At 37.6% G+C, this 27401-nt stretch overlaps 1 protein-coding gene across 2 annotated transcripts; it reads left to right on the forward strand.

Moving 5' to 3' along the window:
- rnf31 (ring finger protein 31) lies at positions 1-26260 on the forward strand. Of its 2 annotated transcripts, none has more exons than XM_073875308.1 (23): positions 1-346; positions 1027-1232; positions 3823-3969; positions 4053-4208; positions 4288-4344; positions 6508-6664; positions 7058-7217; positions 7764-7909; positions 9472-9614; positions 10543-10794; positions 10882-11196; positions 12665-12850; positions 15392-15596; positions 15911-16086; positions 16271-16366; positions 19532-19624; positions 19862-19976; positions 20651-20763; positions 20978-21088; positions 22360-22408; positions 22859-22955; positions 25384-25549; positions 25633-26260. In XM_073875308.1, the coding sequence occupies exons 2-23, from the start codon at positions 1035-1037 to the stop codon at positions 25681-25683; spliced, it is 3189 nt and encodes a 1062-aa protein (XP_073731409.1). In that variant the 5' UTR covers positions 1-346; positions 1027-1034; the 3' UTR covers positions 25684-26260. The 2 variants fall into 2 exon arrangements, with proteins under 2 accessions (XP_073731409.1, XP_073731402.1); XM_073875301.1 differs by having other exon boundaries at positions 1033-1232.
- Positions 26261-27401: the final 1141 nt, after the last annotated feature.

Below are 27401 nucleotides of genomic sequence, written 5' to 3' on the forward strand. Positions count from 1 at the left end.
TTTCTGTTTTGTCACCTTTTAAAAAACCTTACATTTTCTCTGTTAAAATAAACACTTTAGATTCTACACAGTGCCCTTTGTTTGGCATTACACTCGACCTCTCTATCGAGATGTTTTTCCTGCTCATGGCTAACATTAGCTGAATACATTTCTTTAATTCTTCCTGTCATGTATTTATTTATCGTACATTTATCTGCTCGTTTTTTCGTTCAAAACATTTGTTTGGGTGATATTCAATTTGAGTGTAAGTTACTCTCACAGCGCCTCTATGCGTTGATGTCATGTGTTTCAGTTTTGGTTTTGCCTGTGAACGAATGAGAGAGCTGCGCTTCTCTGATAATACGCGGTAAGTAGCAAAATATTTATCGACAGCTGCTGCAATGCTCCAAACTATTACGTTTACTGAACTCTATTAATATATGACTGTTTTGGCGTTTCTCTATACGAACAGTAACGAGTTTTCGGCGATATTTCGTCCATATTTCCTCAGCATTAGCTTGTTAGCTTACAACTAATCAATATTAGACGTGTTACACAAGAAATAATGGTTATATTTTTGTGTAACTTAAACGTCTATCAACCTGTGCCGGTTACACAAAATGACGACGACTGTAAAACATCAGTTTATTTGGGGAAATGCCCCTTTATTTTAATGTTTCGTTTTGCCTTGATGTGAGTTGTTATGGTTTCACTTTTCACCTCGGAAGGCTAGCGCTTTAGCTGGTGTGCTTTTAAAAAGACACCCATTTAAATCACGTGTCAGCCTTTATGTTCATCAGATATCGTTTCTTTTTATACTTAAGTACAAAAATTATAAATGTATGGTTGGCAGTGTGTGTGAGTGGACCAACCAACCGTACAACATGTGTTTCTATGTATGCTTCAAACATGCGTAACAGCTTTGTGTGATACCACTAAAATGTACCTCTAGACTGAAGTTACAGTGTCAAAGTTTGTTATTGCAGTATGAAAAGCACTGAATTGTGTTTTTGATCTTTACTGTAACCTGTCTCATAACACTTTCAGTTTCAGCTATGGCTTCTATAAGTGATCAGCTGGAGGAAGTGAGGAGTAATGCTGAACGCAGTTTGTGTACTCCAGGCTCTGCTCAGGAGATTAGGGCAGGGGTAGTTGCCATGGCCAACATCCCCTTCCCTCCCTCCAGCAAATACCGCTACATAGCCGCTGAAAGCATGCTGACAGAAAACTGTAGTGGAAACAACCGTAAAGAGGTGAGTAAAGGAATAATCCACTGAAAATGGAAATCCTCTCCTAATTTTGCCATCCCAGATGTATATGACTTCCTATCTTCAGTTGAACACAATGGACAAATGGACTAATCACAAAATTAAAGGGGTCATGATATGTGTCTTTTTAATATTTTTTAGGTGTACTTGTAATATTACTAAAATGTGTATGTTTTAGGGAAAAAGACCTAAATAATTTATGACTTGTCCCCGCAGCTTTCCAAGTATAGTCCCCGCGACTACACGTGGATGGCCGCGTTCGACACTATACGCAATACAAATGATTTCTTATTCAAATTATTAGTCTAACATTTATTTACAGTACATTAAAACATTAGGATAGGTGAAGAAAAATAACAATCCACCATTGCAAACACAGTTTAGAACAAAAAACAAGACAGCAAAGAACAGAAATCAAACATTATAGTAATGAATATTCTCCACAGCTTTCTGTTCTTAAAAGAAGTTAAAATTAAAAAAGAAAAGCGATAGTATGTGTGCAAATGCTGTCTATTTCCTTTGTATAATTGTTTGTAGTGAAGTGTCCTGTCTAAATATTTTCACGCGCATGCGTTGTTGTACGTGGACTGTACGCGCACTGTCCGCACGGTCTCAAATTTTGGGCTGCACGCGGACGACCCTGGTGATGAAAATGACTTCATGCAGACGACGCGCATACACGGATATCCCTAGTATACTTTCGTCTTAAGGCTACAAAGCAGTTTACAGATACAGTTTCTCAGTTTATTCATCACAGATACCAAAACAGTCTCATGAGCGCATTGATAAAAGTTTTCATAATTGAAGACAGCAACATTTTTACTTCTTTAAACTTAAAATAGATGGTTTCATTGGATGCACGTGCGTGGTCGCAGTTACGCATCTGGATGTAACTTAACTTCCGATCTCTGTTTAATGGTCTGACTAGTTACTAAAGCGATCATGGATCACCGCTACGTAAAGGGAGGTTTGGCAGCCGATTTGTAGTTAAGATTGTATAGTTATATAGTTCACATTTTACTGTAACGTTAGCTCAGTGTAGTTTTTAATATGCTTTGATTTGAACAAAGATAATCTAACTTGTTATTTATTTAGCTTATTATTGTTATTATTATTTAGTTATTAGAAATAAACTACTTTAAAAGGACTCTGTTGTTATTGATTCTTTGTGGAAGTTTATCAGAAGTTACGTCTGTTTCACAAAAGCCGTTTGTTTATGTTGTCACTGTTGAAACCGTCTATATACACTAATTGCCACTAACTATAAGCACATATTATCAATGCATTATCAGTGTGTATCTAACACATGCTTAAGTTGTGTGTATAGACGTTTCATTTGACACACACACACACAATGTCACAGTTAAGTGCTGGGTATAATTTTTTCCGCGGACACGTGTGCGCGCGCATAAAGTATACTCAATCACGGCCACACGGGTGGTGACGCAAATGCTCCACAGCTTTCTGTTCTTGGAAGAAGTGAAAATTAAAGACGAAAGATCATGGTGTGTGTGCGAAAATGACGTCATACGGACGGCGCACGTACGCTCATGGCCCTAGTTTACCTTTGGTTTTTACTTTTGAAGACAGTTTTAGCAGACAGGCAAGAATTCAAGGATTTGTAGCTGACATTAGCCATGTTTCCATCACCATGATTTTACACACATTTTAAAGTATTGAATCAAAAATAAGTGACGGCAATGCCAAATTTCAAATAAAAAATCCCTTATTTTTTTCTTTTTATTTAGTTTTTTAAACCAAGCACGTATTTTATTTAGAATTGTGTTAAAAATATGTAACCATGTTTTTAATACATTTAAATAGTTGAGGTTCACAAATGTTAATAAGAGCAACAAATTTGCATTTCTTCTCTCTAACTGTACCGAAAGCGAACCAAACTGTGAAAAAACCCTGTGCCGAATTTTGTGTACCATTAGACCCCTAATGAGGAAAGTCAGATTTTGCAATATCTAGACAAATTGTGACTATTTTGAAGATGTATTTTAGATGCTTTTAATCTGTTTAGGTTTTCCCAGAGTTATGTGAATTGTCAAATATAAATAAAAACTTTTTAACTGAAGAAAAGAATTCGGACACATCTGGAAAGGCATGATTGTAACTATATTATAGGAATTTTTTTGTAAACTGTTTCTTTAATGAGTAATTGTCTTAAGTAATCCACAGGGTGTATGATAACATTACAGGAAACAATGGTTGCAAATGTGTGACTCATGGTTCATGCCGCATTTCTCATCATGCTTGGAAATGGGGCAATGTTTAAGTCATTTGCACATATAGAGGAAATGTATGGGGTCTTACTGGCCATGTCATTGACATATAGCTCATAAAAATGCACAGCCTTGGGTAATTGCCATGTTTCACAAGAATTTAGCCTTTCAGCAGCGTTCAGATTTACATACCTTAAGTTAATCATCTATTTCTGCTAATAAGCATGCATATAAAATTCCATCCTGGTTCATTATTACCCACCGTGCTGTTTTTGGGTTGGGATGTTGAAATCAACTTGTGCTTGTTCAGGCTGTTGTGTTATACATTAATATCTTGACCTTTTCAGACCATCGCATCCCTGCAGAAACTTTCCACAGCTCTGAACATCTTGGAGAAGTATGGCTCCAATCTTACCAACTCCAACAGGCCAAAGTACTGGCGCACGGTGAAGTACAACAACCCTGTCTTCAGGACAACAGTAGATTCGATTCAGGTGTGTTGTGCACAAGAGAGTCAGCTGCACCGAACCACACAAAACATATCTGAAACATTATTAATTTTGCTATCATCTTTAAGGGTGGCAGGGCAGTTCTTAACCTATATGGATACACAAATCAGCAGCATGATGGTTTGAGCTTTTCTGATGATGTTCAAGAGCCAGACGTTGGGAAGGTGGCATCGGTGACTCTTGAGGTCATGTGCCTTCGAATGGAGCTGGACATGCTAATTAAGGTTTGACGCTGTAAAGCATAAGCTCTGGTTTATTACATATCAGCTGGCTGCTCATAGACAGTCTGTTTATTTCCTCTAGGGTGCCCACAGTCATCCAGAGTTCTTCGAAAGGCTTATTCCCTCCCTCACTGTGCAGGTACTGTTGTATTGAGATTTTACATTTAGGCATTTAGCAGACAGATGTGAGCAGAGTAACACTTGTCTATATTAAAGCAGTTAGCCCTGTGAAGCTATGACAGCCGGTTACAGTGATAGATGATGAGTTTGTGGTTTATTAGATGCATTTTACATTATTCGGCACTACGTAGACCAATTGGCGTATTACATTCAAGTAACACGAGAGCAATTGCAGGCAGACTGCTCTGTAATATGCTTTTAAATCTCTCTTGCAGTTATTTAAAGTCATACACCGATCGTTTTGCAGAGCACCACATGTAGTCAAGCACAACTATTATTTGGGGTCATTTGAGACATGGTTTTCACTTAGTAATACAGGCTTAAATATATTTTGTTTTTAAAGGATTAGTCAATTTAAAAATAAAATCCAGATAATTTACTCACCACCATGTCATCCAAAATGTTGATGCCTTTCTTTGTTTAGTCGAGAAGAAATTATGTTTTTTGAGGATTACATTCCAGTATTTTTCTCACTTTAATGGACTTTAATGGAGCCAAACACTTAACAGTTTTAATGCAGGTTGAAATTGCTGTTTCAAAGGACTCTAAACGATCCCAAACGAGGCATTAGGGTCTTATCTAGCCAGGGCCGGTTCTAGATATTTGGAGGCCCTAGGCAAAATTTATGTTGGAGGCCCCTCACACCCCTCAAATTTTTTGAATAATGTGAGACAGTGTTTTTTCTAACCTGTAAGAAATAATGTAACCTCTTAGGCGTCACCCCACCCTATTGAGTTACATCTACACTCTTAGAGATTTCAAACGTTATACAGTTTGTCATGAATTCACATGCAAAGTAAATGTAGGCGTCCCGCCGGTGGGACAGTGACATTTAGCAGGATATAAATGTTTTGAGGCACACTCTCTTCATAAATGAACCAATTACTCTCCCTACATAGTTTATTTTATAAAACACTGTTGAAATGTCTATTCTGGAGGCTTAGACATTTCCAACAATATATAGTTTGTAGTGATAGATTAAAATTTACATCAACAATATTGATGTTTGATCTGTCCTGAAATGACGTTGATACACAGAACAAAGCTAAGTTTATTTTTTAAACGCATTATTTCAAAATACCTGCATCATGTACTGAACTGTCTTTGCATGCGATAGCCGCTTTCAGCATCACTCAAAGTCGGTCAGGTGCAGAGATTTGGATGCTGTTCATCTAGGCTTCTTTACCTTCATGAGGCGCTGCAGATGGATGAATTCAAAGCATCATACATGTACAGTAATGTGCAGGTGGATGATCAACAAAATCATACAGAGGAGTCTGCTTATCAATGGTTCTCACGTGCCTTTGATGTCATCCGGTTGCGGCGGCGGCCCCCGTATAAAGTCGAACTCACCTTAAAACTTTATGTATTGCTATATATAGTGATTGTCGGACTAGCACACATGGATTTAGCAGATATGGAGGCCCCCCTCCAAGCTTGAGGCCCTAGGCATTTGCCAACTCTGCCTATAGGTAACGCCGGCCCTGTATCTAGCGAAACGATTGTCATTTTTGGCAAGAAAAATTAAAAATATGCACTTTTGGGCCACAGTTCTCGTCCTCCTCCGGCTGTGTGACATTAATTGCGTAATGACGTGGAAAGGTCACGTGTTACATATATGAAACGAACATTTGCGGACCATTTTAAACAATAAACTGACACAAAGACATTAATTAGTATCATTCCACATACAACAACGTCAGAACGGTCCTCTTTCTCCACCCTTGTCAACACTGGGGCGTAGTTTCAATACGTCATTCGCTGGCTCGTCACTGGACCGGAGGAAGACGATTGTCATTTTTTCTTGCCAAAAATGACAATCGTTTCGCTAGATAAGACCCTTATGCCTCGTTTAAGATCATTTAGATTCCTTTGAAACTGCAATTTTAAACTGCATTAAAACTGTGAAGTGTTGGGGTCCATTAAAATGAGAAAAATCCTGGAATGTTTTCCTCAAAAATCATAATTTCTTCTCGACTGAACAAAGAAAGACATCAACATTTTGGATGACATTATGGTGTGTAAATTATCTGGATTTTTTTTAAAGAAAATTGACTAATCCTTTACATAAAGTACAGATATTCCAGGTAGTATTGTAAACTGCTCATTGTTATCTACACAGGATGAAGATGAAATCAGCACAGATGCAATTGCCTTCTCTCCTAGTGAGAAACCATGGGAGAAGCCAAGTCCCTCGCCTGCGTCTACACCTTCTCAGTCCAAATCTCCATTTAGTCCCGCCCTTCCTCTCTCATCTTTAGTGCCCCCCAAACAGACAGGTAAGAACATCTCACTCATCCACCCACCACTGTATTTCAAACAACGTGGCGTTTTTCTTAGACGTAGAGATAGTCCACCCAAAAATGAAAATGCCTGGCATGATTTGCTTACATCTCGTTTTGTATGATTAATTTTCTGTGGAACACAAATATGTTAAGAGCAAAACATTCTGAGTCACCATTCACTTATTAAATGTCTAAAGAATGACATCATATATCAGTCTATATAGAAGTTTTCTTTTTTGTTTCTTATGCAAGAAAGTAAAATGACTTGAGGGTGAGTAAGTGATCCTCCGATAATAGTGAATTTTCAAATTTTAATGAACCTTTATTTTAATTTATTTTTTATTATCTGGGTCTATTTCATTTGATTGACATGTAATTTCTCTACAGACAATTGCAGCATATGTGGCTTATTTCCAATCTCTGCTCACTGTCCAACCTGCACTCAACGGCTGTGCACAGACTGTGACAAGCTGTATCATTCCCATTCAGGACGATCTGCACATGTCAGGATTCCTGTGACTTCCTCTAAAGCCACAAAAAGGCTCAGGTTAGCCTCAAAGCTTTAAAGGTGACATAGAATGATTGAACGGAGTATTTATCCTTGTTCTGTGATGTGACATGTAGACAAAAATTATTTTGTTTGGGTCTGTAAATGCCTTAGAAGCTTCCTAAAAACCTCTCTCAGATAGCTCTATTAGGGTGGGGGATTTTAAACATGTGGTTTTGCACCTATTTGGCTCCCCCTACTGGCTTAACTTGCAATCTCATTACTAATTTGCTGACTTTGCTGCCACTCAAAAAATGTAGCCAATTATTTTAAAGTGGAGGGGCGGTTAGATGCCTGTGATGTCATAAGCATCAGTTTTTCAGATTGGGCTGTTTTCTGGCTGACATTTCTAAAAGAGGAATTTCTGAGACTGAGATGTTTAGCATGTTTAGCACTTTTTGTATGTTTGTGAATGTGGGTAGACTACCATTATTCAACAAAGACAAGGTAAAAATGGTTTTTCATTCTCTGTCCCCTTTAAGGAAATGTTTCAACTGTTTACATTTATTGTGTATCCTATGTATCAGATATGCCTTTGTGTTTTAGCTCATCGTTGTCTACATGGCAGTGTTCATACTGCACTACAGTTAATACAATGCAGCAAGTTTTGTGTGAGACCTGTGAGCGACCACGCCTGTCTTCTGCTGCCCCCTCTGTGCAGGAGGAACCATCACAACCTTCTACAATATCTGGTCAGTGTGAAAATTACAGCTATTCACATAATGTTTTTTACACGGTAAAAAAGTCTTTTTTCACGGTTTCTGTTTAAATATGACCAATTTCACATTGCTTAGCAAACATAGGTTTTAAAGGAATAGTTCACCATAATAGGAAAATTAGCCTAATCACTAATATCTAATGTTGTACGCATGCTTACTTTTCTTTAAGACACTAATATAGTCCTATAACCAAGTACAAATCTCCAATTTGTACAGATTAGAAAAACTGCAGGGCATGAATACGTTAAAAACTTTTCTCCAGTAAGTTTTTTTTAAGCACATTAAACGGAATCAACAGAAGGAGGATTCATGTGTTTAACTAAATAGTATTTATACACAACTTTGGGGGGTTCATAGGGGGTTTTACTCTCTAACAATACTTGCACAATGAACTATCACGTAGTACCTTGTTATAAAGTCAATCACACGTTGTTCATGTCTTGAAAAAACATAACAGATAAAATACATGTGACATACTCTTATGATCTATACAAACTGGAGATGTATACTTAGTTGTTGTCATAAAATATTGTATTGTTGCACTATATAAATTATCCAGAACAGATATTATGTACACAATGTGCTATTCTCATCTCAAATTAGGTCATATGTCCCTTCTAATTATAGCAATCCACGTTTTCCGAGGTTCTTTGTCCTGTGGAAATTTGTAAAACGATGTATTTTCTGTTTTTTGTGGCTGAATGACCAGCATCCTGGTACAAAACAATAAATTTAAGGTGCACGCCTCGACATCCATCCCTCACAGCCTCGTTTTGGAATCAACATGGCAGCAGCCGGCGTATGCTGGGGCCAGCATGATATTATAAATATTTATATTTTTTTAACATTATAAACTTTATGCTCACTGGCTTACAGCAACAAACGTACATGTGTTCACTAGGGAGTCGAGTTAAAAAAAAAACCTTGCTTTATTTCGGAAGCGTATGGATTCGTTTTTGAATGGAGCGCTTTTAAGAGCTTTAAAAGTGGGGCACTATAGACGGTTTCAGCAGTAACAACATAAACAAGCTGCTGCCGTGGTCCGCATGTAACTTCCGGTAAACTCCGCTAAGAATAAATAACAACAAAGTTCTTTAAATGCAGTTTATATAACAAGCAAAAAAACAACACAGATTACTTAGGAAACCAAAACATGTGTTATTTTCAACAAGACGTTTGTTCAAGAGATTAGTTTAGCAACTAGTCAGACCATTAAAAAAACGAAACCGGAAGTAAAGTTCGGATCCAGACGTGTATCGCGTAAGCGCATGTGCGTCCGATGAAACCGTCTATACAATGCCATTATAAAGCTAGGAATATTATTTAACTCTGACTGTGTTCAGCTGAAATAAAAAAGCCATAGTCAAATACACAGGATGCCTGAGAGGGTAAGTTAAATGGGCTAATTTTCCTTTTGGGGTAAACTATTTCTTGAATTATTTAAACTCATTTGTGTCACAAACTTGACATAAATGATAATATCATTGCATTAATTGTTATAGTCAATGTCTAATGTTTTGTACATTTTTAATTAGAATGGCAATGTAAAAGCTGCACAGTAGTGAACGCAGGCAGCAGCATACTGTGTGAGGTGTGTGAGCGTCCTCGTCTGGCCACCCGGCCACCTGTCGCACCCATCCGGCCGACCCCCTCTGTTACTGTACTATCAGACAGCCAGGTACCACTTTCCATGTTTCATATCTACTACTAACTTAAACAAAAAAATTGACAGATTTACACAATTAGTATTGTTTCAGTTCATTTTTACCACGCAGCATTAGCCACTGCAGCGTTACACGGGAACTAAATATTCCTAATATTTGCACTGCCAGTCAGAACTCTGAAGTGACATATCATTCGTACTAATGGAAGCAGCAGTGATGGGCAATACAGAAAAACATCCAGACAGCAATCTGCCACGAACAATAAGCAAAAACTTTTTATACTGTTGCCACATCTTCATGTAAATGGTCACTATAAAAAGATGATATATGTTGTACTAGATTAGTGACTGAAATGTGCGCAAGGAAGATTTAAATAGCAAAAAGGAGCCCTACGAGATTAAATCTACAACAACTTGCAGTGTTATTTATAATGGAGGCTGAGAAAAGAACATGTTTGGGTGTGTTAAACTTTATGTTTTGTAACATGTTTGTAGAGTAAGTATAAACTAGTTGCTTTGTTGGTATGGTTTGGCCAATAAACATACACTTAAATCCCAAAAAGTTTGTGTTGTACCGGTTAGACCCTACTCCGGAGTAAAATCATCCCCAGTTCCTGTGGTGAGAACACGCCAAAGCGAGCAGTCCCACAAATTGTTTTAGGTACTATAAAAAGATATCCTCGAAAGGCCCCTTTTGTTACTCATGTGAATTATGTGGACTATTGTTACTGCTGAGGTGATGTGCGTAATGTTTGCACGACTGGCTTGCAAACAGTATTACAAAAACAATGTCTGATTTTGCCCTGTCTTCATTGTTGAGACAAACCAATAGCCAACTAACTAAACTGAGCTGGGGTTATTGAAGCAGAAATTAAATGGTTTGTGATGTACATCATTTTATTGACGGTTTTAATTTGTTACTGTTTTTTGATCTCTCTAACAGTGGGTTTGCCAGTTCTGTACGTACGTCAACCACATGCCATCACACAGCTGCGAAATGTGTTATCTTTCAAAATCAGATGCTCCCCCATCACCTACTAAACCCCTCCCACTTCCAAAACCCCTCCCACTTCAACCTGCGAAGAACCTCACACCAGTATTAGCCACACCCAAAGCGACGCCCACCGAGGACCCTGATTTGAAAAGACAAAGATTAATGAGGGAGGAAGGGATTAAACTCATTCAGCTGATTCGTGTAAGTCGAATATCTTCTACAGTTTCTGTGGCCTAGACACTATTCTTAAAAGCTTACTAACATCTTCATTGTTTTTGTTAATCTCAGGAGGGAGAAAAGAAAGGGGTCAGCCCAGAGGAGGTTTACACAAGCATGTGTGTGTCGGGGAACAGTAATGTAACACCGTATGACTGGCTGAAGGCAGAATTGCCTCATGTGCTCGATGAGATCTGTGTAATGGCCGCGTCCTGCCACCAAGATCCCAATGCAGTATCAAACGGTTCGGGAGAGAATGAGGGCCAGGATGGACAAAAGAGCAACGGTGTGCCGCTGTCTAGAGCAGAAGCCAAACGGGCCTGGCTGGCAGCAGGGGGCGACAATGAAAAGGCTGTGAAATTAGCTCTCAGGGACCGCAGAGCTAAAGTAAGTTTTGAAATTTGAGCACCAAATTATAATTTTGATATTTATCATTATTGTTTTTTTATTAAAGGGGCCATGGCACAAGACTTTTTTAAGATGTCAAATAAATCTTTGGTGTCCCCAGAGCACATATGAGTTTTAGCTCAAAATACCATATAAATAATTTATTATAACATTGCCACTTTGTAGGTGTGTGCAAAAATGTGCCGTTTGGGGTGTGTCCTTTAAAATGCAAATGAGCGGATGCAGTGCAAACACTGATCACAGTGATGGTGGTTTGTTGCAATTGAAACTCAGTTGTGCTGTGAATTATTTTCTCTATTTTTCTCTGCACTAAATGGCAGTGCGGTGATTGGATAGTGCAGATTAAGAGGCGGTATTATTATAATAAGAGCTCCTTATGACATCATAAGGAGAGCCAAATTTGAACAACCTATTTTTTCAAGTGCTTGTAGAGAATGGTTTACCAAAACTAAGTTACTGGGTTGATATTTTTCACATTTCTTAGGTTGATATAAGCACTGGGGACCCAATCATAGCACTTAAATATGGAAAAAGTCAGATTTTCATGCCATGGCCCCTTTAATGTTGCAAAATTTGTAAAATTGCAACATAAAATGGTCCATTGGTTGAATGAAGCAAAGAGCTTATAGAAACAATATTAATAACGTTGTTTCTTTGTCATTTATTTGTGAATTGCTAATACTAAATAAACATCTCTGAAACGCAATGGGCCAAAAAACTAAAATGCTATATGCTTGTAGTACAGGGGATACAGTATTGGGTTAAAAAGCCAGTCAATTCAAGGAGTATTATTGTCATTTCAACCATATACTGTATAGCAGTGCACAACATACAGACACTGAACTACATAAATCAGCACAGAGCCAAGTACTAAAAACAGAAATTTTGTAAAAATAGACAAATAAAGTGCATGTTTTCAACCATGTACAAAAAGTGACAGTCGAAAAGACAAAAGTATCTGTGTAGACATAGGAAAATACTTTAATAACCCAGACTGTTATGGTTTCTGGGGAGGGGGACTAGGAAATGGAAACACTTAATAAGATAAAAATCTGATTTTTCTTTTGCTGCAATATGGTTGAATAATCTACAGTGAGTTTTTTTTTCTCTAGTGTCTCGCCACACACGCACATTAACTGTAAATGTAATTTTTATCCTGTCAATATATGACCCATTATCTGTTTACATTAGATTAAATTAAACCTGGATCATTTCACAGTCATGTAGCCTTTTTCATGTCACAGTAACAGTGTTAAAGTTGAATTAATATTGTCAAATAAATAAAATTAGTAAAGTTAGCTTTGCAATGTTTATATTTTATTGTACATCAATCTGTTAAGCATTTTATATATAGCTTGGTAGTTTGTTATTATTTTTACTAGCGTTTTATTTCTAGATAATGCTATAGTTTGATTTAACACTGTCTGTTTGTGTACGTGTTTGTTAGGTAAAAGAGCTTGGCTTTCTGGGCTTTAATGATGTGGCCCGCTGTGAAGAAGCTTTGCGGCAGAGTGGAGGTGAGGTAAGGGGGGCTCTCGTCTTGCTGCAGCGCTCTTTACTGGAGGTCTTCCATCAGCGCATATGGAGCGATGAGCCGGAGCCCGCAATCGACATCAACCATCCTGATAAACAGGTGACTACCCTTTTAATTTAACGTTTCTGGTGTCTGCACTGAGAAAACTACATTGTTTTCTTACCAGTTGTTGCAAACCATAGTTTTAGCAACTCAGCCCTGTTTATACCTGGTGTCAGGGCTTGACATTAACACCCGCCAAATGCAGGTAGATTTCGGCTGTGGCGGGTAAGACAGCTAATCCCACTAGCCACTTTGGCAGGTTGAATATACTTTTTTAATTGTAGTTTTCAATTTACATCATTTCAATGTAGGCTACTTTGGGTAACAATAATGCCCTCTCAACATTTGTCATTAAAAGTCTTAAATCAATTTTAACAAAAACCATGATCAAGCTTATAAAATACAATCTGCATAAACAAGTTGACAGTAAAATGCATGTACATTTCTTGACAGTATTTACTGCTGTTGTTAATAAATATGGTTATCGAGGGGTTTTGTGTTTATCTTTTCAGCTAATTTTCTACACCCCTGCTCCACTTTTAAGTTATTCATTCATAGTTAATCTATTTATGCCTTATATGCATGTTTTTCATGCACCTAAATATATTATATGATCTATACTGATATACCTGGTATATACCAGCTAATAAATGGGTGGTCTTAATTTGGGTGGTCTAATTTAGCTAAACTAAGAAAATTTGCTTGAATTAAAGTCATTTTAGGATGCCAAAGTCAAGTTTAATCATATAAAATGTATTTTACCAGCAACAAAATTGTGGCCAGTGAAAATGCTGAGTGGCTAGTAACTTTGGAAAACAACTAGCCACTTCTGGCTGGTGAGCAAAAAAGTTAATGTCAAGCCCTGCCTGGTATTAAGATGCATTTTGGACGATCAGATCAAAAGTGGATGAGAGGCATGTGGGAGAAATTAAGGGTATAAATTGTAGAGCCCGACCGATAAAGGATTTTAAAGGCAGACACCAATACAAATGTTTGTTGGTTTTAAAATCCGATATATCGGCCAATATTTAAAAAAAAAAAATTATTTCAGAAATGCGCAACAAAACATTAACAGATTTCCCTAACATTAGTTATTTGTAGTTATTTATGAGTTTTAACTAAAATAATAAGATAATGCATTTTAAAAAGAAACTTGTTTCTTTTATTGTCTCTCTGCCCAACTCTGGCTGGATCAGCAGGTTGCAGGATGCGTTATACTTGAGTGTTGCCAACATGGAGGTTGTAGAGTGCCCTCTGGTGGACAAACTATACAACAGCAACACTCATGACATGGTTGAAGGCTGTTTCGACCGTTTTTTTGTTTTTAATATTCATTTATCGACCATTATGAATGCCGATACAGATAGTTTGGAAAATGCCTAATATCGGCCGATAACATCGGTCGGGCTCTAATAAATGGATGTGCACTTATATTATATAAGAGTACCGCTGCTTGTATTGATAGTAAATATGCTACACAAAGTTTTGTACATGTATATGTAAGGGCTTTCTCAGATATTTTAGAGCAATTGATGAAATAAGCTTTCACACGCTCACAAAAATGAAACACAAATAGCCTAAAAACTGCACCAAACATTATGGTTTCGCGTTATAAGTCAGGGCCGATGGAAAAACATTGTGCTCAGTACATTAGGTCAGTAGGCAGTCTTTTGTAGCTGCTCAAATGCATTCAACCACATGAGGATATATACCACCAAAGCAATCCAGTCAAATGTGTTTCCACTGCCTCTGAATGTGGTGGAAAGTGGATGAGCTCAAACAGTTTGAACATAGGGATGCACCAAAAGGAAAATTCTTCTTTTTTATTACATTCTCGACTCTTCGTTGTTCTTCTTCTCATCTGTAAGGAGTCTCTCACTCTCCCTGCTTGTGCATTTAGCATAGTACCCAGGATCATTATCATCAGGCAAAATTAAACTGAAGTATGCACACATCTCACTTTGTGTTGGTTGCTATTTGATCATGTCATCAAAGGCCTCATTGATTGGTAAGGTAGAAAGATTTATTCAGTCTTTTCACTTGTTTGGTGAATAATTTCGGTTGTCGAACATTCGACAGTGGCAGATGTAGACTAGCGGTTAGAAAATCAGGCTTGTAACCCGAGAGTTGCCAGTTTGATTCTCACTGCCGGTGGGTTGCAGCTGTGGTGCCCTTGAACAAGGCACCTTACCCTAATTGTTCCCCGGGCACTGGGATAGCTGCCCACTCCGAGTGTGTGTGTACTCACTGGGATGGGTTAAATGCAAAGGTCACATTTGGAGGATGCGTTGCATACTTGACAAGCTTGTCACTTTCTCTTTTTCACTTTTGGTGCATCCCTAGTTTTACACCTGTATTTAGCATTGTCCACTTGTGATCCGTTCGACAGAAATGCATCTTTATACCAGGTGTAAACAGGGTCAGTCTGTTATATATTGCTTTTTCTTTTAACACGTTTATTCACGAAACACAAGCAAAACAAATTTGTGTTATGTTTAGTTGTTGTTGTTATTTGGTTATAATGGGTTTACCCCTTTCACAAATTAATTATATTTGTGTTTCTTGAATAAAACCTAAGTTTTGTCTGCCTGTGTTTAGCATGTTTGCCGTAGGTTGCTGGCAGTGTATGACCTGCCCAGTTGGGGGCGCTGTGAGCTGGCTCTGTCTTTACTACGTGACCCTGCAGCCTCATACACACTGGAGGATGTGGTTCAGGCCGTTCGCGAGTCACCTGATCGAGACTTCATACGGCGTGTGCTTAACAAAGAATGCCCCATCTGCCTGTCTATTTTTCCTCATAGCAAGATGCAGAACCCCACAACTTCTTACATTGTATTCTTTTGGGAGACAGATTAAGGCATGCTTTGAAACTAAAAGTCTACTTTTTATTTTCGGTTTGAATTTGTGTGCTTTTGCCCACTTTATACATCTGCACTAATTTACAGTAAAAGTCCCTTTCTCTTTTCAATACTTGTATAATATTTGTAAAATGTCCTTATTGTATTGTACTTGTTACTCTCATTGTCATGCACCAGCACACCAAGACAAATTCCTTGTACATGCCAACCTGCAGTACTTGGCAATAAAAATGAGTCTGAATTTGTTGTTTTGCATCTCAGATGCAGTCTCTGACATCCTGCCAGTGCTCAGTGTGCTGTGGATGTTTCAAGCAGCATTTCACTATAGCAGTGAGGGACAAACACATCAGAGACATGGTTTGTCCTGTCTGCAGTGAGCCGGACATCAATGACCCTGAGCACCTTAACAGCTACTTCTCTACTCTGGACATACAGGTACTGAAAAAACAATAACATTAACAGTCCAATAAATAATCATTTAGACGTTGAGGAGATGGACAGTGCACTATCGGGATATGACTTGCTCAGATGATTGAAACCCAGCGTCATATAGATGTTCTTCAGACTACTGTCGGTGATGTCTCATGATCTTCTTGTGTGTTTGTGTTGTACTGCACAGCTTAGGGATTGCCTTGAACATGACGTGTACGAGCTCTTCCACAAGAAACTGACTGAGCAGGCCCTCATCAAGGACCCAAAGTTCTTGTGGTGCAGCCATGTGAGTGACGCCTCCTCCCTGCACTTCACTAGACTTCACTGCACCTCCTCACTGTTTCTTCTGCTCTCATACTCCACAGCTGTAGTGTCATTTTAAGAGCAGTTAACAGTGGAGAGCGGCAGGAATTAGGAGAGTGGGATAAGCAGTGACACTTTTATCAAAGTTGTTTTTTTAGGAATGGAAGAATGGGGAAAACAAACATGCCTAATTATTTCAGGATTTGTCAGTTAGCGATTTATAAGCATTTTGCGAAAAATCTTCACATAGGCTATTCCTCAATATGTACAAAATGTAAAACCAGTCATAAGAGTCCATTTCTGGAAATTGAGAATTATATGTTGTCTGAAAGCTGAATAAATAAGCTTTCCGTTGATGTATGGTTTGTTATGGGACAATATTTGGCCGAATCTGAGGCTGTAAAAAATCTAAATATTGAGGATTTCGCTTTTAAATTTGTACAAATGAAGTCCTTAGCAACACATATTACTAATGATAAATATATGTTTGATATTTACGGTAGGAAATTTACAATATATTTTCATGGAACATGATCTTTACTTAATATTCTAATGATTAAAGGTCTAAAAGAAATCTTTTTGACACGTATTTTTGGCTATTGCTACAAATATATCCATGCTACTTATGACTGGTTTTGTAGTCCAGGGTTACATATTTGTTTTACTGTTAGGTTTGTTGTGACATAAATTTACCTACTATACTGCATACAAAACATTTTTAGTTTAAAGGAATACAAAAAAATCCAGATAATTTACTCACCCCTATGTCATTCAAAATGTTGATGTCTGTCTTTGTTCAGTCAAGAAGAAATTAAGTTTTTTGAAGAAAACATTCCAGGATTTTCCTCAACATTTTGGGGTGGTTTCCCGGACAGGGCTTATCTTAGTCCCAGACAAAATGCATGTTTGAGCTATCTTAATTTAAAAACAACTTGCACTGACATCCAAAGTTGACCAAACTGCTGTATAGAAAAAATAAACATATGTACAATTAATAACCACAAAATGAAAGCTTTCAAAGTACCAAGTTAAATCAAGTAAATAAAGTCAACATCTTACTGGGTGTCAAAAGCCAAAGAGAAAAGATGGGTTTTAAGAAGAGTTTTAAAAACAAATAAAGAAGATGCCTGCTTAACATGCAAAGGCAGATCATTCCATAGCTTAGGGGCAGACACAGCAAAGGCACGATCCCCTCTGAGCTTACGTGTAGTTTTCGGCACAGTCAGGAGCAGCTGATCATCTGGCCTGAGAGAGCGGACGGGTTTATAAGAGTGTAAAAGCTCAGAGAGGTATGGTGGGGCAAGATCATTTAGTGTTTTAAAAACAAATAACAGAATTTTAAAATGGATCCTAAATTGAATAGGTAGCCAGTGTAATGAAGCTAAAATTGGGGATATGTGCTCATGTTTATGTGTGCTCTTTAAAAGATGCTGCTGCATTTTGTACAAACTGAAGACGGGTGATGGGGGACCCACTAACCCCCACATATAGTGAATTACAATAGTCCAGTTTCAAAATGCTGTCTTGATAAAATGGCTTTATTTTGGCCAGCTGGCTCAAATGAAAGAAGCTTGATTTGACAACAGCTGTGATCTGACTGTCAAATTTAAGCTCAGGGTCCACTTCTACAGGCGGGGTCCCAGTGGGTGCCTCCAAAAACCATCAGTTCTGTTTTTATCATTAAAATATCAAAAGTTCAGAGCCATACAGGCCTTTATGTCGTCGAGACAATTGAGTAGTTGTCCAACAGAGTTATCATTTTTCTTTTTAAGAGGTGCATAAATCTGACAGTCATCTGCATAACAGTGGAATTAAATGCCATACTTTCTAAGTATAGAACTAAGTGGCCAGGGCCGAGGACTGAGCCCTGTGGGACCCCACACGAAAGAGGAACAGAGGAGGATACAGAGTCACCTAAGCTAACACAAAAAGTTAGATCTGCTAAGTATGACCTAAACCACTCCAGTGCTATGCTCCTGATGCCCACCCACTGCCTTAAACGTAAAATAAATATTTCATGATCCACTGTGTCAAATGCATCAGTTAGATCTAAAAGCACAAGGATAACACAGTCACCAGAGTCAGTAGCTAAAAAGATAAAATGTAAAACTCTTAAAAGGGCGGTTTCAATGCTGTGCAAGGTTTAAAAGCTGGACTGAAAAAACTCAAGTATATTATGCTCTTCCAAAAAGGCCAATAATTGACTGTGCACAATTTTTTCCAGGATTTTTAAAAGGAAAGGCAATTTTTAAATAGGCCTGAAATTAGCAAGAACTGTCGGATCTAGAGCAGGTTTTTTGATCAGGGATTGAACTGCTGCATGTTTTAAAATTTCAGGGACCACACCTGAGGTCAGACTACTATTTATGACTGCAGATGGTCCTATAGTGGGTAAACCTCCTTAAATAGTCGAGGTGGGACAGCATCATTTGGAGAACCAGAGGACTTCAAATGACAAACAACCTCCCTTTTCTAAAAAGGGAAAAAATGATCAAAGACAGCCGAGCAGGGGACACAGATTAAAGGTTATAAAGCTGAAGGTGCAATTTGAGACCTGACCACAATGACTTAAATGTCATAATATAACTGGGGCCTAGTCCTGGATTAATTTACACCATGTCTGGGAAACCACCCCTTTACAGTTTTAATGCAGTTTAAAATTGCAGTTTTAACGCAGCTTCAAAGGGCTCTAAACGATCCCAACCAAGGCATTAAGGTCTTATCTGGCAAAACTATTGTCATTTTCGGCTTATAAAAATATGCACTTTTAAACGACAACTTTTTGTTTTGCACTAGCCGTGTAAGGCGTCAACACGACCTTACATAATGCGTAAGCATGCCGAAAGGTTTAAACTGTTGAGGTCCAATAATGTCTATTAAATTGAGAAAAATCCTGGAATGTTTTACTTAATTTCTTCTCGACTAAACAAAGAGAGACATCAACTTTTTGGATGACATGGGGGTGAGTAAATTTTCAGGATTTTTTTTAAGAAAGTTGAGAATTTCTTTAAGAAAATGCTTTACTATTCATCCCATTCACACTGCTCATATGCATATGCCTACGTGAAGCCAACAATTGAGGTGCATTTATGTTTGACTCACTCACACACTCACTCTCTCTCTCTCTCTCTCACCCATCTTGTCACATTGCTCGTACGGCTTCATCTATGATGGCGATCAGCTCAAGGTCACCTGTCTGCAGTGCAGGAAAAGCTTCTGTGCTCAATGCAAAAAACCGGTAACCATGTTGAAAATGATCTATTATTGCCTAGAGGTCAAATGATGAGAGCTGACAAGAGACAAATCAATAATAACAATAAACTTTCACAGAAGTGTCAAATAGTTATTAATTACATTACAACATACTATGTGTTAAGTTTATTTATAAAATGCACGCTTTACTTTTTTACATATTTGTATTAAATAAAATAAATAGAATTGAGATATACATATGAATACGTGTGTCTGTCTGCAGTGGGAGGACCAGCACAAGGGGCTTTCGTGTGAGCAGTTCCAGCTGTGGAAGCGAGAGAACGACCCCGAGTACCAGAAGCAGGGTTTGGCTGGATACCTGCGTGACAATGGGATCAGTAAGTTTCTTTTTGATCTGCTACTGAAGCCTCTTGGACCTGTGTTAATGCTCTCCTAATCCAAATCTGCTGACAGCTAACAGCTCTACTACCACCTCAGAGAAAGTTATATATCAAATAACCCTTCCACCACTTTCACTACCAAAATGGACATGAGCTGAATTAATTTTGTAAACATTGCTTGCTTCTACAGCCTGTTTGTTTGGTCTGTTTTGTTTGGGTTTGGTCCAATGGTGCAGGAAAACAAAATTAAATAATAATGTTGAGCATTTTGCACTTGCAGACTTTTTTATTCTGATTTATTTACATCTCATGAGAATGAGCTGAGTTACTGTTTATACAAGTTTATAGTGGTGCAAGTCTCGTATGGCTGTGTTCAGTTTTTCAGTTTTCTTTCTGCCATTTCATCTTTGTCTTTGTCAATATTGTTGTCTGTCAGTCATTTTATCTGTAGCACTTGCATCAGCATGCTGTGCATGTTTTTTGCAAGAAGACTTTCGGTGCAAACAAAGTGAATTTAACTGAATGTAAGAGGAGCAGCTGGCTTTTAACAATAAACTGTTATTAAAACTTAATCTTTCTGTTTCTCTAAAGTTTGACTAAATGTTCTGTTTTTCCTACTTTCATTGGTTTTGTCTGTCTAATGTTTTTTTTTTTGTCTTTTTATGTTTCAGCTTGTCCCAACTGTAGGTTCCAGTACGCTCTGGCCAGGGGCGGCTGTATGCACTTCAGCTGTTCCCAGTGCAGGTATCAGTTCTGCAGTGGGTGTAACAACCCATTTCACACAGTAAGTACCTCTCACGTCAATCCTTTTTTTTTTCGTTTTAGGATTGTTTGCATCTGTTTGTAGGATGTTATATGGAGTTAAGCGGATTGTAATATTTAGTTAAAAGTGGATACATTTAGGCTGAATGTTAAAAAAACATGTTTCTTCTCTTCTTTCCTGTTCATCCTTTTTCTTCTCTCTATCTTTCTTTATTCTCTTCCTCCCTTTTTGGCAGACGTGTGCAGTGAACCAGTGTACTGTGACAGGTCTGCATGCCCATCACCCCAGAGACTGCCTCTTCTACCTCCGAGACTGGGAGCCTGCCAGGCTTCAGGCCTTACTGCAGGTACACACAGACATCTTGGTATTCCTATCTTTACAAATGCTTTCCATGGACTTGTATTGTTGTAATAGTGAGATAATGATATGATGCGTTATATATACTGCAATAAATCCATTTTGACAAATTTCGAAAGTGACAAGATGCAAACCACTATTTTCTGTTACAAACTTTCACATAGCATCTTTAGGTTATGAAAACATACATTTAAATCGATAATTTGGTTTTCAAAGATTTATTATAAAAACTAATAATTTTTTCCACAAAGTGCAATAAGTTTTTTTTCAAAATGCTATAAATCTATTGAATCAATTTATAAATGTGCGTTCATCTTTGCCATTTTATATTCATTTATTTTATATCCACTGATTAAAAAAATAAACATGAATGGCATTAACCAAAACACTTACTTTGTCATATTAACACTGTCATTGCTGCAGTTTTACTTGGGACTTTGTCGCTTAACATTTTTCACAGCGATCAGCTGTAATATGTTTTGGTCCTGCTCGATTTTCGTTGACTTTGAGTAAAATAATGGAAAGTTTTTCATAAGATTCTCTGAGGTCAATGTTTTAGCATAAGAGCAACTTGATGCTGTCGGGAGAACAAGCGACTGGTTCCCGAGTGCCTCTCGCGTAAATTATTAGATGTTGTTTGCTTATGTTTCTTTCCTGTCACAGAAAACCACCACAGGTTTATTAATGCCATGAAAGTATTATTTCCGTGTACTCAACGCGCCACCATTGTTGTTTACATTGCGTGGAGGGAATGGTGCGCTGTAATTTGTGGATTTATGCATTCTGTAGAAAAGGAGGAGTGGCGTTTATTGCATTTTGGGGAAAATGGAGAAAAGATGACAGAATAACATGGCAGATATTGGATTTTGTGTAAAATTAAGAATTTACTTTTAAATACTGACCTGATATAATACTGATTTTGGCAGTAACTCATTTTTAAAAATTGGAACCAAACTCTTCATATATTCCCTAATTCATTCAATAATACCTCTGAATCTAGCCATGTGAATAGCAGGAATTGAAAAACTTGGAATGAAAAGGTCCTTTCAGGAAAATCTGACATTTTGTAGCTGAAAATACAACACGCACACAAAGTCTCGCTCAAACATGATGTGACGCTTTAACACAGACACACAAATTTCCTCCCACACATCCACACACAAAACACAAGGGTTGGTTTGTGAAACATCTCTTCTTATCTCAAGTGTTTTATTTTTGATACTTGTTTGAACGCCACATTGTCATGTTGTTTTCTTGTAGAATAAGGGAGTGAACTACAACACTGACACTGCTCCTGGAGCACAGACTGGTATGCCTTTTATTTCAGAGCATTAAAGCGTTATTTGTTTAGTAGATTCTGACTGTTTCAGTCCATCTTATCTACCCGAGTGCTTTTGTAATCTGTTTGTCTGTATTTTGTCTGTCTCTTAATCGAATTTGTCTGCCTCTGTCTTAAAGTCTAGTTTACTTCCAATTTCACTCTTTATCTCAACTGCCCAGTGGAACAAAATTGCTTTTACCATTTTGAAAGTCTAAAAGCCGGACATCATAAAGCAAAGCACTGTTTTCCCACTAAAACTGCCATCCAATTACTGCTGCTCAGATTGCGGCTATATTTGTACCGTGAAATCGCTCTCAAACACACACATACACCTACTCCTTACAGCTTTATTTCACACCGTGTTCCACTTTTTCCTGAAAATATCTTTCTTGAAAACTCAACTTTCCCACTGAACACAACATTGTAATGTTTTTGCAGGTGTGTGTGGAGTGATCGAACAGAAGGATGAAGGGCCGCAGCCGACCGACTCGGCGTGTGGAGCTCAGACTCAGCCAGGACAGGCTGGCCTCTGCGAGTGAGTTACTTTTTTGAATGGTTTCTGTACTCATAAGATTGTCCACTTGGTGTTATCAGTTTTTGTGTGAATTAGATGAGCACCAAAGAGATTGATCAAGACAACAATAATTACATGGAGACAGAGCACAACGTGTCATAATCTGAAAACCACGCCCACCCGGGGGAAAACAATCCATCCGTCTCCATTGAATAATGCCCAAGAGCTGCTGTGTGACGGGATGTACAGCTAACAACCAAAACTTTTTTTAAATGCGTTTTGATGGGCTTTCGACCCCAGGGAACGAGCGTTTAAAGACACAAAAGTGGATACAGGCAACTTTTCATAGTACTACTATTATTAGAACTACGCCCGCTGGAGGGAAACGTAATCGGCGATCCACTTTTGTGTCTTTAAATGCTTGTTTTTTGGGGTCGACAGCTTATAATTTTTTTTTTTTTTTGCCTTGTTAGCTGTACACTCTGTCACAGCAGCTTTTAGGCATTATTCTGTTTTTGTTATAAGCCAGAAATGACAAGGATGCAGCCTCACGCAATACAAAGTCAATGGTTGGATTGTTTTCATCCCGGTGGGCGTGGTTTTCAAATTAGCATAACTGGGCTCTGTCTGTATTGTTTTTTTTTCTCTTTTTTTTCTCTATTGTTTTTTTAATTATAATGCAGGGCTCCAGACTAACTTTTTTCACTAGGAGCACAGTGGCCCTCAACTGAAAATTTTAGGGGCGCAACACACCGTAAATCAACATGCTAACCAACTATTCACATTTCTACTTATTTCCACTGTATCACTAATAAATACTTTAATGATTAATGCAGAAAGTACAATGTGCTTTTTCAAATTCAGTGTCACATCACAAAAAAAAGGTAAAATTAACTGGTCACACATGTGGCACACTCTCAAATTTTGGTGGCAGTCTGGAGCCCTGTACTGTTAAAAACTTAAATACTAAAATACTTATTTCTAAATACTATTTAGTAAATGATACAAAAATAGGCTTGAAATGGAATAAATCATATAAAAGTACTGCTTATCAATACTTACGTTAAGTAGTTGTTAGTATTGTTAAGTATTGGATGTAGAATAAGGTTTTGCATAAATGTGTTTGTTAAGATTCAACTGACATGACAGGAAACATGGAATAACATGGGACAAAACAACCCAGCACAAGACACCAAACACAAGGGCACTAAATAGAAGAGTAAATGATGTGGGTGCAGGTGACATGAATTGAACAATAATAGGATAATTAACAAGGAGACAATGGAGTGGGGTCAGGAGAAGCCATGCACTACCACACAAAACCATAGACTGAACGTCACTTCCTTCCATTGTAATGAATTAAAGCCAAAAATGTCTGACCATGGGCGCTGCCAGTTGTCAGTTTGAAGCCAGGGCATGTGCAGAAGAAATCGCCCGTGGAGCCAGAGGCGGAGCCGCACTATCAAATTTCCTCCCAAATGCTTGCGCGCCCAATTCAACCACACCAATTGTAACGACAAGTCCCATTTTTATAGCATCAAGTGACTAGCTAAAATAAAACTTATCATAAAAATGAACAATTGAACATATATCAACGTGATAAAAACTACCGTTCCATTTTTTGGAAAATATTATTTAGAGACGAGTCCCGTTCGTTTGCATGGAGAGGGTTGGGTTTATGACTTGTTCTGCAACTTGCCACCAGGGGGCGATCAAAGAGCCAGCAGCTCACTTTTCAAGATATATGAGGCAGACCCGCACAAAACACATGGCGCTGTAATGATCCTACCACAAGGAGCAAAAACCATGACCATGGCATCCTTGAAATTCTTGAAAGTTTGTGAATCTCGGGGAAAAAAATCAAGACCCTGGGAAGTTTTAAAAAATAAACATAAATAGATACAGGTCATTGAAAGTGCTTGAATATATTCTGTGCAGGTTTTTTATGGAAAAAATTCAAATTTTTCCCTTTGTAGTGTGACATCATGAAAATTCTAGACTTTTAGTTTTGAATTCTTATATATTCTGTATGCGAATTTTGAGCCATACCAAAATGCTTTTTTGCATAGTTGTGTTTGACACATGAAACAACTGTAACAATGTATCTTACAAGGTAACACAATGTAAGTCCTTGAATTTGAGGGTATTGGACCTGGAAAGTCCTTGAAAGGTCCTTAAATTTGAAGTTATCCAAGGTGTGGGAACCCTGTATGTGCTTTTTAAGCACTAGTAAGTAGCCAATATCTCAGTTTTATTAATGATAATAACCAACCAGTAAGAATAAGAAACTACAATAGAGTGTTACCATTATTTTTATTAACTCTCCAAAGTATCTACAGTGAGAAGGATGCATAAAAACATGTATTTAGATTTTAAATTTTAATGTTAAATTCACTATTGTATTAGATATACTATTTCAAAGTTAAGGCTTTTCCTCTTTGTGTTTTAGGAAGCATTATCGAGAGTACCTGGTTAGCCTCATTAATGGGCATTCTCTTGACCCCGCCCCACTCTTCAGTCATGAAGAGCTGAATGTGGCCTGCAGGAGATACCATGTGGACATTACACGCGGGGAGGGAGAAGATGAAAGAACATACTTTGCAAGACTGCTTAAGGTGGGCAAATTCTGATTTTTTTGTTGTAAACCCCCTTATATTTGTATAGCTATTAACTTATTCTTTACCCATCACATCTACAGAAACTAATGGATGATGTGCCTCTGGGTGACAAGGTCCCTCGCAAGAAGTGAAGACAAGCTTTCTCCCTCATGTAACCTGTGCTGACTCTTTTGAGCTAATTTTGAGCTAAAAGGCTGACAGGATGTTGAACACAGTGCTTCCCTCTTCTAAATGTGATGTAGTTTCACATATTTGCACACAGTCGTATTGTTTAATCACACATTTATTTGTAATTAAAACTTGATTTATTGATAGTCTGTTTAATTAACAAATAAAATTTTAGTTAAGTTTCCATTCATTGTAATATGGCTTAAAGATTTGATAAACAAACAAAGAGAAAACTCTTGGACAGCTACATTGAAACCACTTACAGTATCTCTAAATGCATATGAACAAGTTATATATATTTTTAAAAAGAGACAAAAGAATAATTGAACAGCACTATTTTAAAATGTGTTTTGAGAGTGAACCATTTACATTAAGTTTGCGTCAGTAGTTCTCATTAAATTAAACTTAAAACTTAATCTCTAAAGATTAATTGATTTAGTTTCAAATTAAAGGTACAATCAACATGTAACGGCATGTTATTTTGAATGTTGGTGTATATGTACATATATTTGGGATTATTAAACATAATTTATAAAATTATCTGCGTTATGAAGTCATTGTATTTCTAAGCAGGATTATTAAAGCTCACATAACACACGCTGTTTCTGCATTTCTGATGTTAATCTGGAGTACCTATAGAGTAGTATTACATCCTTTATATCTCCGAAGAGTCTTTAGTTTAATCAGTTCATTTATAAAAGTTGATACATGTATATAATATGCACGCACCTATTTCCAACATAACACAGAATTCTGTCTTACCGCATGCCACTCATGACCCGGTTAGGACTTTTCAATGAAATCCAGCGTTAAATAAACACACACGCAAAACTCCGCTGCTTCCCTGGATAATAAACTATATCCATTGTTTTCATAAGGCTGCTTTCTTCTCCTTACATCCAAAACGCACTTCTACTTTCATGCCATTGTTGAGATTGAAATTAAACAATTCAATTTTATTTTTCAATTAAATTTTTTTATATAGCGCTTTTCACAGTAGTTAATTGTTTCAAAGCAGCTTTACATTAATAGGAGCAGTAAAAAGCACAGAAAAACGACAGATAGCACAACATAATACACGATAGCATAAGCAGCTAAATTTGCTGCGGCTATGAATAAACATTATAAGCAAGCATATATAAACAAAGCATTATAAGCATTTATAATATAATATGCACATAGTCGTATTAGCATTATATAAGCATTATAAACAAAGCTGTGTCACGTGATGTGATGTTTGCAAGTTCTAGCGTCTCCCGCTGATTGACAGGTGGGCGGGGTTTTCCAGGGGAAGTGCCCATAAAAAGAAGTGATACGTATAGAAACCCCTGAAACGTCGGTTGGACCCATAATCGAAAAAAACTTTCTGAAGCTTGTATGAACCCTGGCGAAGTGCATTCGGCATAGAAATACTCTGTAACACGCCCAACTGCTTTTTTGACACTTTGCCTACGTTTAACATGAGGAAACAACTCTATAACTGTGTTAATAAGTCAGAATGCATGAAATACCATTGAACCACCCCTTTAAATGGTCAAATATTATTAAACAGACAATGCAAGAAAATGATCAACCCCTATCTACTTTACTAACAAACAGAAAGACTGCTTTATTACTAATTTTGTCAAGGTTATCTGTAAGATCAAAGCCTTTAAAACTATTTTGCTTGTCTCTATGTCTT

This window comes from Misgurnus anguillicaudatus, chromosome 2 (genome assembly GCF_027580225.2).
Source record: "Misgurnus anguillicaudatus chromosome 2, ASM2758022v2, whole genome shotgun sequence".
Classification (NCBI taxonomy): Eukaryota; Metazoa; Chordata; class Actinopteri; order Cypriniformes; family Cobitidae; genus Misgurnus; species Misgurnus anguillicaudatus.